This window comes from Tubulanus polymorphus, chromosome 11 (genome assembly GCF_964204645.1).
Source record: "Tubulanus polymorphus chromosome 11, tnTubPoly1.2, whole genome shotgun sequence".
Classification (NCBI taxonomy): domain Eukaryota; kingdom Metazoa; phylum Nemertea; class Palaeonemertea; order Tubulaniformes; family Tubulanidae; genus Tubulanus; species Tubulanus polymorphus.
In genome coordinates, this window is record NC_134035.1 from 8,334,290 (window position 1) to 8,347,087 (window position 12,798).

At 40.9% G+C, this 12,798-nt stretch overlaps 1 protein-coding gene across 3 annotated transcripts; it reads right to left on the reverse strand.

Annotated features, from left to right (window-relative positions):
• Nucleotides 1-323: 323 nt before the first annotated feature.
• On the reverse strand, nt 324-6,048 carry LOC141913257 (uncharacterized). 3 transcript variants are annotated; one of them, XM_074804732.1, is made up of 5 exons: nt 5,927-6,038; nt 5,062-5,336; nt 4,156-4,488; nt 2,769-2,857; nt 324-1,758 (listed from the first exon to the last, which is right to left on the reverse strand). In XM_074804732.1, the coding sequence occupies exons 2-5, from the start codon at nt 5,304-5,306 to the stop codon at nt 1,262-1,264; spliced, it is 1,164 nt and encodes a 387-aa protein (XP_074660833.1). In that variant the 5' UTR covers nt 5,307-5,336; nt 5,927-6,038; the 3' UTR covers nt 324-1,261. The 3 variants fall into 3 exon arrangements, with proteins under 3 accessions (XP_074660833.1, XP_074660832.1, XP_074660830.1); XM_074804731.1 differs by having other exon boundaries at nt 5,878-6,033; XM_074804729.1 differs by having other exon boundaries at nt 328-1,758; nt 5,931-6,048.
• Between the last annotated feature and the right edge of the window lie 6,750 nt (nt 6,049-12,798).

A 12,798-nucleotide genomic window follows, 5' to 3' on the forward strand; every position in this document is an offset into this window, starting at 1 on the left:
CAATCAGTTTCCGGTTGTGTATACTGACGTAAATACACTTTGGAATCTACGTTACAGTGCTAGCGTGTTAAAACAGTATACATGAGAACGCTCAGGCCGGGGAGGCTGGGGCCTTCATCTCGTACACTTCAGCTCTTATTCAAGAAAAATCCCAATCAGAACTGTTTCGTATGTTGTATGTATTGATTTCAGATTCGGGAATTAAATCAACATCGACGAATGGATTTTATTCAAAGATAAATTTCATCGTTTATTCAGTATTCACAGCCGCGAATTCAAGCGTTTTTCATTAGTTCTTTAATTACAAACTTGTTAAACGATGTTTGCGTGGAATTTGAAAATAAAATACTTATAAAACACCGAACCGGGTTTTGATTAGTTTTTTTCTAGCTTTTCGATATAATTCTGTTTCGATGTATGTAGGTCTGTCTTTTGTTAGTTGCACCGGTCTTCAATTGAAATCTCAGACGACCATTGTTCCATTTCCCACAGTCAAACGTAGGGCAACTCTAGTAGGCAAGTGGTATCATTAGGCAGATGTGGCCGACCCGTACCCAGTTCCTTCAGTACTTCTACTGCAAATTGAGATCAGCAGACCCTGGTTTTTTATGGGTGCTACTACAACATTTATATTAGACACCAAAACGACAGTGTCTACAGATCGGTCATTCCTAGATATAAGGAGTTGTCAAGGTGTACATTTCGAGGAAGCGTCTACATCATTATTTACATCCCAATTACTGTACTGACCCTGGTCATCTTGGTCAATCATTGATTTGATGGTTTTATAAGCAATCATTAATATACACACTACCTAAACTCTGCTTCCAATTTGGTAACCCCATACGAGGAAAAAATCCAGGTTCCAACTATCGATTTAGGCGTAGTCTGCTGTACAAGTACAAACAAAAGTTGATCAGCGCATGTTTGTAGAAACAACGTCTCAAATGCTACGAGGATCAAAACATGTTCGCCCAGGCGTCGCCACCACAGTAACAGTACCCGAGACATTTTCTTTGAAAATGAATAAGGGCGTTACGTCTGAACCATCAACTTTAGTCAGACATTTGCGAAAAATGTGATCGTCCTGACTTCACCATCAAAAAGGTGATCATCTGTACAGACAATTGCATAAAGGATGATCAGTGATAAAACAAATCTAACCACAGTTTCAAACCTCTTCTTCATAAAATGCGTCGTTTCCTTTTATCGAAACAAATATAAATTACAAGGCAGATTTATGCTATCGAAATGCTAGCTATCAGTTCGTATCGGACTTATGCTTTTTCTTCTTTTTCTTTTTCGACGACGATATCGAAACGCTTTCGTCGCCGTCGATTACGCGGCTAACGTCTAACGAAGTTTCGCCGTCTGCCTCGTCGCGCTTGTGTTTTTTCTGTTTCTTCTTTTTTTTCGAAATGTTCGTCGGAGTATCGACGGCGGAATCGTCGACGACGTTCGAGCCCGGCGGCGATAAAACGCTCGCGTTCGCCGACGAGTCGACGGCCGACGCGTCGTCGTCGCCGCGGTGTTTTTTCTTTTTCAGCTTTTTGCGTTTCGGCGGCGTCGAGTCGGGCGTGGCGTACTCGCTAAGATCAGTTTCGACGCGCGTTTCATCTCCTTTCGTTTGTTCGGCGTCAGTGTTTTTCTCTTTACGTTTACGTTTCGCGGATTTGAATCGAATGTCCGGTAATTCTTCATTCGCGATACTATCGTCGTTATTCGCCGCCAGTGGAGTTTCGTTTAGATCCTCTTCAACTGTAAAAGTCGAGATTTCATTCACGTACCATATTATTTCATAGCAAAATACATGTACAGTAGATTCTGCGTGTCTTAGATCTTGCGGGTCAAATCTATTTCTCTCCGAAAAAACTGTCAACCTCCGATAAACCGCCCACATCAGTGTATAACGATTTTGGCGGTATATCGGAGGTGTTTTACTATGTATTTTATAGAGATGTACATTTAGAAAACCTGGCGGTAGGCGAGGGTGGTGGTAAATGGGAGGGCGGTGTATCGCGGTTTCACTGTATGCGAATTCTGGGGCAGTCGGAGCAGGGATCACGATGAATAGGGGCGAGAAAATTTGTATTATATTGACAGTGTCCGTGGCACGCGATCCATGGTATTCGACTCCAGGCTTATGTAGCCTACTGTACTACACATTTTCAACCTCGCTAGGATTCGAACCCTCAAGACTCAGCCATGGCACGAAACCCTGCACGTTTATGAGTAACCCGAGTGTGCAGGTATTAGCGGGGTTTAGCCATACAAAAACATGCGGCGCCAAACAAATTTCACGGTTTACATGTTTAACTAAATGGAAAAATCTGGCGCTGGCAGTGCGATTTGGCTAATCAGACAGGGTTTTGTGCTGTGGCAAAGTCTTGTGATGCCATCATGTTTGAATCCCTACGCGAGGAGGGAGGCATTTTCTAAGCTCAGAAATTGAAACATTTTCATTCGTTCATTTTCTAACTACAGTAAACAGTAGTGCAGGGACTACAGTCGAACCAGCTTAATTAATCCGGATTTTGATTTACCGGTAATCTGGATCCAGGTTCACAGTTCCGCGTTAAGATTTGACTCGGAGTTAACTCGCTGAAAATGAACTAATTTAATCTTGGAGTTAATTCTAACTCACAACTGTGGTCCTGGATATCGTAAGCAGTATTCCATTAATCTATTTACATAAATTAAATTTATATAAAACATGATGCTTAAGCCGAACTCAGAACTGTGGAACTAGGTTCAAAACTGGACAATACCTTTGATTTTGCGTTTTTTCTTGGCAGGTTGCACCGGAGTCGTAGACGGCGACTCTTCAAACATTCGTTTCTGACCGCTCGATCCCACCCTAGAAATTTATTGAAAAAGTAGAAATAAAACATTAAGAGTTTAATCAATAACCGATTTGAGATAAGCAGGTTTTCAGGTGTCGAAACTAGTAACGATTCAAAGAAAGTATATGTGATGGGGTGATGTTTTATTCACTGTTTAATACGTTGATCTTTCAGGTTTTGCACTATGAATACTTTAGTGCCATCTATCTGATTTAGCATTTACTATTCTATTACTATTCTACTGGACATAGGTCAGTTTCTTAAACATTCTGGCTGTTTCATGTAATAGTTTTCATTGATATATATTGGTTGTCTGCCAGTGACATCTATGCCATTTGTTCATTGGACAGAACTTGTATACACAAATACTTCTCTTTGATGATTGGCTAATATTTGTCAGTATTACGTACAGTAAGAACTATCTGTACAGTGAATGCATGTGGGAGCGAGAAAAAAGTGTTCACTGTTGGATGGAGGTGTTCACTTTTGGGAGGGTCAGACCATCGTGCAACATGGCGCGACACCTAAGGCGAATTTATCACAACGTACCTAATTCCGGATTCATTAGCAAAGGGAAATCTTATTTCTATTTTACCAAATTGAACTGATTACCAAATTTACCGAGTCCACTGTAATAAATAATTACTAATGACATTAACCTCTTCGTCACCACTTCTGACGTATGTTTACATTACAATGAGCTTCTCTCACCATGCATGACGTTTATCTACGTCGCAAATATACGTGATAAATACGATTGCTGGTGTGCGGTGTTCTCCATAAGGGGTTTTTGAGGGGTGGGCCTCCCCTCAAAAATTTGAAAACGTGAAAATCCGCCCCTGTTAATTTTTGCCGCCCTTCTATAAAAGTCAAGCGCCCCTACAAAAAACTGATCTACTTGTCCCAATAAGTTGAAACACTACCGGTACGTCAATAATTGTATAAATAGAGTGAGTCAGACAAAGCTTCACGCCATGTAAACTTATTACATATGTCGATAATTGTAGAAACGGCTCACCACAAGCCACGTGGCGCCGCTCAGGTAGGCCTATAAATACCCTGGGATTTCCCGGTGGGCCAATATGCTGTTGGTGTGAAGCTGTACTAAATAGTTGTTCGCTTCGACTACCAGGTAGTTTCAATTTCTACTCATAGATGGAGGTTAAGTACCTCAAATATCGTATTGATTTGAATTGAATGATGCCATCGGGTTCGAATCCTGGTGACGGGCGGAAGAGGTGTATAGGATTATACACCGCACCGTGGAGTAGACGCAATGAAAGAGGTTAATCGGATTACGCAGGTTACTCACATTGAAACGTATTGCCCTTTAATCGAGAGGACACCGCTGTGCGGATAAACCGAAGTCACCCGTAGCACCACTTCCTGACCGACGGCCAGAGCGGGCACGGCGCCTACGCTTTCGTCGAACTTCGGTATCGACGCGTTGAAACGTCCGTGCACTAAACAGCCGATGTGGCCTTTACTGAGTTTATTGACGACGCCGATGACCGTTTCGCCGGGCTGCGGCTGGAAAATGATGAATTTCAAACGTATCTCGAAATACGTCAGTCCGCTGTCGTCTATTAGTCCCGACTTGCTGAGTACTTTTACACCGCTGTACGCAATCGGAACGCCTTTCAATCTGAAATCGATAAATTTTTCACTTAAAACATAGAAAAACTTACTTTTTCACTAATTCCGCGGTGGAGTTTGTACTATTCATTGTATTTCACATGAAGAGGGGATATGATCCCGAAAATGCTCATTAAGTGTTCATACTCATTAGAAAATCAGATTCATAACAGTGATTATTTATTTTATAGGTTTTTGTATTATCCGACTTGGACATTGCTGGACAAATCTACCCAGTCCCAAATGATCTATCTCACTTAACAGGGGGCACGTCTGATAGCATCTTTAAGAATGAGTTCCTAATCTGCAGAAAGATGTTTTTTAATAAAGACCAGGATCAAAAGTTAACTGTAGTTGGAAAAAAGCAAGAATAACAAAACAGTTTTAATCGTAACTACATCAGTTATCCATCAATTTAACTTTTTAACCAACATTTCAGCAACTGGCTCTCTTGGAATCCAGTTTCAGAAAAACATTACCAGCGACGCATAGAATGAAATAATGAAGGAATGAATTCATCGACGAGTTAAACATTTTCCAGGTACTGATAATATATGAACACTGCTGTTGTTACGACACAAACCTCTCCGAATACATATTCATTTCCACGTTCAGTTGACGTATAATTCCCGTTTTCGGATTGCCGGAAAAAATCGGATAAAGCGCCATCGGTTGCTGCACTTCTCGCGCTATGAAACAGCTATGCGGGTCGTCGAGCATATCTTCCGCCTGCGCGAAAGTGAGAGTGGTTTCATCTCTGACGGGAACCGTCGATGATGACGACATTGCGGTACGGTCAGACGTATTATCACTTCTATTCAAACACATATGAATACCGATTCAACGGACACAGCACAGCTGAAAAATACAAATAAAATAGACTCCACCTGATTCGGATGTGTCCAGAACGGAATGTTTATGTTAGTGCGTCAGTAACCATTTAGTGTTTACTCCCCTCAAATTTGGAAGGACTTTTTTTATCAGAAGAAAGAGTCAAAAAGAAGGACAATAAAGATTATGTTTGTCTAAACTTTTTTCAAAAGAAGGACAAAAGAAGGACTTGGAAGTACCGCTGGAAACCCTGTTTCACGATGGGATATTTTCACTAAGCTCATCCGGTTAAAAAAGCTTACCACAAACGATAAGGTAACTATATACTAACTACCATACCAAGTTCAACTAAGCCCCATCTCATGATGTGGGCTCATGATTGATGTTCCTTTTATTTTGGACACTCCTCCTTTCAATCAGAGGTGAATCTAGTAGTAACGGATGTCAAGCATTTGTCAAGTAATGGAATATCTTGTCCGGTAAAGTAGAAATATGCCAAGTGAACAAATACATTTTTCGATTTGAATTGAATTAATTTGTGATTTAAATGGAATCGTGCCGGAATTACATTATACGGGACACTAATTACGACTCCATCTATTGTTGTCAGATCTCACCCACATTTTCAAAAAAGAATTTTGGAAATTCAACTCCTTCGTTGAACTAGGAGAGAGCGATTTAAAAAGAATCTTCACTATTTTCCGCGTGGTCGTTTTCGATCCATGGGCGCCGCCATTTTGCTCTACGTGGGTTCGAATCCCGACCATTTATAACTTACGCTACTTGTCGCGGGGCAGAGAACACCCCAGTCTCTCAAACGCAGATATAACGATATAAAGGCCGTAAAAACACAAACCCCGTAAGGCCTGCTTAAACAAAATGCTTATCAGTCCTATGTTATGGATTCTACATTGAATTTCTATTGAATGGCGGTAAACCAAATGCCGCCCCCTGTCAAGACCCGGCCTCAATACTGTATTTTACTTAGTTTAGTAAGGTTTACTGCATTACATCTTACAACATAAATCTTTGCTTTCTCGCGGAATATAATCCGTCAGAAAAACAGATGAAATATTTTTAATTCGTTTGGTCGGGGGTAGCGATCGAATTACGACCAACATGGGTCATGGGTATGTTGTATGGGTCAACAATTCTCGAAATTTGGATACAATTTTTTTTGCAATTGCAAAGTAATCCATTCTCAAATCATACTGAGGTACCAGGCATTCGTATTTACGATCTGTCCGGCCTCTTCAATAGGAACGTGTCCCTTTTCAAGGTAAAAGTTTTTCTTGAAATAGAACTGTCCCTCAAAAGCTCGACACGGGCCTGGCCTATTCAGAAATTAATATACCGGTATACACATAAATAGGGTTCATAAACAGCGCAAGGCGGCCTATTGCAAAATAACATATCGCCAGATGAAATATCGATTCGATCAATCATCACATAAAAATTCATGTAGGTCTATAAAGCAAGTAGGCATGCTAGGTCAGATCCAGATGTCTTGTGGCACAGCTGTTGCCCGCTTACTTATTTCTAGAGGTCTCGAACACGAGGCGAATTAAATGCTTCGCCCCCTGTGTGCGGGTGATTTTTCCAGCACATTTTGTCGCACGCCAATTATGCGTTCGCTGACGCAATGCAAATTAACTTTGCGCAGCGCAAAAGGGCAAATACTATTCACTCACGAGTGTGCTTTGCAAGAACGCAGGCCTATATACTGATACTTTTCTACTTGATAATGTGAGGAGTTTTTGAATTGCAAAATAATCTACATTATCAATTCATGAACCTCATTAATATACATTGAAATCATAGACCCATAGAAATGTCCTAGGGTGTCACTTAAGATTTTTTTTGTTAATGGGCTCCGTCAGAATTAATACAAGCGGATATATATCTAAATATGCCATACTTTGCGCCGTATCCGCCAAGCGCTGAAAGCAACGAGCATTTATGAATCCTTGAAATTGCTCGAAGGTTCTTATAGTCTTAATTTTGAAATTCGAAGCTTGAGAGGCGCATTTTCTGGACATTTTAAAGGCAAATATTCATTGAAATTTCCGGTATGTGAATAAACAAAATCTGGAACTAAGGGAATGCGGAACTTGGATTTTAAGGGGGGGGGTCGTCTTCATCCCCTTCTCTGGCGACACCCATGATAAGTGCTTAATATAGCTAATTCAGGAAGCAATCATATTATGATGAATTTCGTATGAGAAAAATATGGTCTCTCTTCGGTTATCTTTTACCTTCGATTGATTAATTGAATAAAAATCGATATATCCGATTATATCGACAGCTGCTGCTGCGTGGAAAACGTTTGGTCGATGACTAAAACAGCAGCTGACTAAAGACAGGCACGCTGAAGTCGCCTATAAACCGATATTAAAACAGCTTTCGTATCGATGTAGACTAAGCGGTAAAAAACGGTTGTGATTTAAGTATACGAAATCTATCAACAGAAAGGTAATCAATTATTAAGCATTCGCCGTGTTTGAGATGTAAGCCTATTTAAAAAATGTATATCATATATGGGAGACTCCTCTTCTATTGGAATGCTTTCAAGTCGAATTCTCTTCGTTAGCGCAGCCGATGAAATTGAAATCATTTAACCATTCACCAAATAATCATTCAATGATCCATTACGGTTTACAAAATGACCCGGCCGATTAGGAGAAACAAGGTATCATTTGATTCTTGCCGTGTCAAAGTGACAAAATTGGCAAAGATATCATACTGAATGAATTACATACATCATAAAATACCGACTATTAGGAATTAGGAAATTGATGAGGATTTTTGACCACAGATTTGGTTTCATTAACAGGGGTTGATAGGGGTAGACGAAACCACTCAAAAGTTGCTTATCAAATCTTATTAAATCGCTCTGTCTTATTTTGAAATTAGATATAAGCTTCTTTCCGGAAACCACTGTATCGATTAGTAGAGTTAAATGCTGTAGACATAAGGCGCAGCAGATAATTTCGCGATGCAGGTGTCGTGTTTCATACGACGACGGCTTGCTGCATCTGTAATTGTATTCGTCAACGATGATCATGATATTACACAGGACATTTCTGGGGCGGATCTGGAAATGTCATCAGAGGCCGGGGCCGGGTCAGGGCTTTCCGAGATGTCTTTTTCATTTCCAATGAAAAATGCATTCATGAAAATTTGTGCTTCTGGCAGACGCCGAAACAGCAATCGATAAATATTTGAATTGTGGTTGACTTCAATCATTGGCCTGATTGACACCACGATCAGAAAATGTTTCGAATTCCGGAGCAGGGGGTCGATACACCCTAAACCCCTTGTATCCGCCCGTGCATTTAATATCAATGACCGGTTCTCTTTCTTTCACTGTAGATCGCGAAGAAGAAACGATGGACCCGTCCGCTCCAGCTGCAGAAACAGCACCTCTCGAAAACATCGACGAAAAGCCGACTGGTTATGGCGGCACTAAAAGCGATATGGAACCGCTGACGTACGACAACGCGAGCTTAGAGAAAAGAGTCAGCATAGTGAGGCGCCATCTGCTTAGAACCGGTACCCTGTTGGCATTTCTGGGAATGGCCGTTCTGATATTCGGCATTTATTACTCAATTCGATATTGCTCGGCCTTCGCCAACTACATTTTCGTTACTTGCGCATATTTTTCGGAGATATACCTGCCGGCTTTGAGTATGATCGCCGGCCTGATGGGTATCATGGCCGGTAAAACGGGCCACAGTTGTTTCGCTACTTTCTCCATAATATTTTCCGTACTAAGCGTCATGTCGAGCATGTCTCAGTTCGGTGGCTTTATCTACGCTATCGTGAACGTTTGGGGCGTAACCAGAATTGGAATCGCCGCGGCGGTGATGGTTTTTTTCTACTTCGCGATATTTGTTACGTCAATCGTGCAAACCTGCTTCAGCTGTACGGGATTGAACCCCAGGTATTGAACGACGGAAACGATATGGCGATATTCATCTCGTCTGCCGAACGCGCTTTTAATCTTACTCGCAGTTTAACAACTTTTTTGTTGGGTATTTTGGTAGCATTTATAAAATGACTTAATAACCGTCGTCGTCCGGACCAAGTTCCACCCGTAAAGAACTGTAGGTGTAGAAAAGTGCACTTTTTCACCGTGAAAATGGGGTACTTTCCTATTGAAAACTGACCCGAAAGCTGCCTCCCCCAAAAATCTGAGTACCTGAATACATCATTTGAGAATGGATTGCTTGGATCATTCTCCCACAAAACATGATAATTGTATCCGAATTTCAAAAAAATTGACCCGAATGTTTTAACAGTGAATTTTGATAGGACAATTTAGGCTGATTCGTTCGCCTACCCCTCGAACTCCTCTCGGCACGGGCCTGAGTCGATATTCAATAGACTATAATAACGACCGGTCATTTTTTTAGATTAATCAAACATGCGTATGACCAAACGAGTTTAGTTCGGTTTCTGGAACTAGTGCTTTTTTAGTATTAGCTGCGTCGTGTTTACGCAAGTTGGGCGCAGAAAATTCAACACATTTTTGCAAGAATCGAAAAAAGCCTCATTTAATTTTTATCGATTGGCCTCTCGCTAATATCAGCTTTTTACTGCTAGATTCAACGTTACTTATTGTTAGCGTTCTTGTTGTGATCATTCGCTGTCTCGATTTGTAAAATGGTTTGATTTTTTTTGTTTATCATCATGGATGCCAAATAAATAATTAGTATAAAACATTTGAATCATGGCTTACGTTTTGTGATGGAGTAAGGAGGTATTGTGAAAGTAAATAGGTTTCATGGGACTAAGGCGCGCTCTTTTTATACCTATCTTTTGAAAGACACTAGGCCTATATGTTAAATCTCGTCACTGAAAATAATCGTTTTTTATTCAGCTCTATATATATATATTCAAATACGCCTGAATAAATATTCGGGGATTGAGTTGGCTTTGATTTAAAACAGGAATACAGTCTCTCCGTCGAATTCCGGGTGAGAATACGGTATTTCCGTTAACAACAAAGTCGAGGACGAAAATGTTGATTATACTTATTGAATTGGCCGTAATAATATATGCCATGAAACGACTGTCCGACTAAACGTATGTACATACAAATTATCCGATCACACTTGTTCATACAGATGACTTCCAGTTCATATGGCAAGATACAAGTTAAGTATTGAAGATCTATCTGAGTGAAGTATTAGAAATCTATGCGGAGTGAGCCATCAAATAAAACTGAAACGACTGTGCGACAAATGCCGATTGAATACGCATTTTTCCAAGTCAGACCGAGTATTCTTCAAACTCAATTCCTTCAGCCTCAAATTTATGCCTTCTGGGTCCAGCTGTGATCTCATTTTGTCCGCTTATACAAAAATTGAACTCATTGAAATTGAATCCTAGTGAACATTTTACTTTCTTAAAATGAAGAGTTATTTGAAGAAAATGAATAGCTTTTGACGTATTTGTAAAATCTTCGTGGTTAAGTCCGTTGATTTATGAAATGAGTCAATCTCCTAAAATCACAAATTTTTCTTTTCGTATAGTATTGATTAATTCTATGCATTGCATGTAATATGACATTCTGAATAATGAAATTCATAACCTTAATTCAAGATGGCAAAATCGTATGGATGTTATGATCCGAGAAAGCAAAAAGAAAATTATGAAATCCGTACGTTATACGTCTATTTTCACGTATCTTTATTATTTTCAAAAAAGTTTTATAAACATATATTTCATATACATCTAACAATCGCGAATTCGGACCTATGATGCTGTGTAAACAAATGTATTGAAGTTAGTTGTATAGTTGGTATAGCTAACCTTATTGCAGAAGGTAGTTGTCATATTTCTAATATACGTATATTTATTGCAGAAGTGACCTCTCGGGAATTATTTGTTACACTATGAACATGCAAGTATGAATGGTCGCGATAATTCGATAGAGCGGTTGATAAAATCGATTGTGTCTTATTCATTAATAAATGAACGGGGAAATCACAATGAACAGACGGTGGACGGATTCCGCGCGTCGATCGATAGTGTATGGAAGCTTTTATAGAAAGTCTACGCGACCAGTTTAGTAAAGTCAGCGTCTGCCGTTATATTCGAAATTATTCTGCTTATATTGACGATATTCTTGACCACATCGTGAACGGAGAAGCGAACTTTGTATTCGGGGTTGGCGTCGTAATAAACATGATTTCGAACGTCCTTTGAGATGACCACGGCAGGTTTAGTAGTCGCACCAGCAGGTGTAACTTGCGTTACGTTGACTTGGACGGGTGTAATGGTCGTGTGCGTTGTTGTTGTTACGGCGGGCGACCTTGTCGTTCTGATAATCTGCGGCGACTTGTGACGATAAATCGATTCTTCAGTATATGGTATGAATCTTGTACGATTGGCGCGGTAAACGGCTTTGCATACCAACACGCTTCGGTTGCGCTCGTCGCCAGCCGCCTTTTCGAACGCGCTCAAAACCTTGGCGACCATACGCGAGCCTGCCTTATTGGCGACGTCGTCTTTGCCCGTCTTGCGATTAGCCGCCGGCAGGAATTCGATGCTTCTACGCAAAAACTCGTGTTCCGGCGCCGAGAACATCAGCGCGTTATCGGGGATCCCGTCGTTATCACGGACGGGTATCATCGCCGGGTGCGAAGATATCAAATTATTAAAAGCACCAACTGCCCCGACATTCAAATCTGCGAATAGTCCTCCGAATGTATACAACACGAAATACCGAATCGCTTCGGATCTGTGAATTCCCCAGTGATAGTTTTTGTACATCGGGTGATAGGCGGGAAATCTCCTTTTGATGAACGCGTCCGCGACGCTATCGGTCCACAGCCAATATTCCCAGTCGGGGTGAAGTTTCATCCAAGATGTCACATTTCTCAGGAACGCTTTCGGGACGCTTTCGTTTTTCCACGTCTGGTGTATTCGTTTCGGGATGCCGTTGCATTCGCATCTGGCCGTTATTTGAAACTTCTCGAGCAACGTGGCGACTTCGTCACCGTATACGACGTCCGTTTTGATGGCCCATCGATGACGGCTTTCTCCGCCACGACCGCCGCCGAGCTTCCACTTGTCGAATAACGAGTAGGTGTTCGCCGTGTCTTTTAAGCATAGGCCAGCGAGCAGCAAAGCGCCGACAAAAAACGCGAACCCGAGCACTCGGTGAAACCTTGTATTCCTTGAACATAAATTCACTGGCACCCTAGGGCAACAATCAAGAGAATATGTTATAATACATTAATACATAGGAACCAAAGTATTTGATTAGAAATGATAGATACCGTAGGAGAGATAACAATTGAGGGTAGAATTCATGGATCGTAGCAAAGATCCGGACAAAATCCATTACACCTCATTCATAAACCTGTTTATAACGAGCTCGGATTTAATGATTTATCGGTTATTATGCAACCCTGGAATTTCTTCCCAAATAGGACAATTTTAATAATTTCATACAACTATCGCTTAGCGAACATATTTC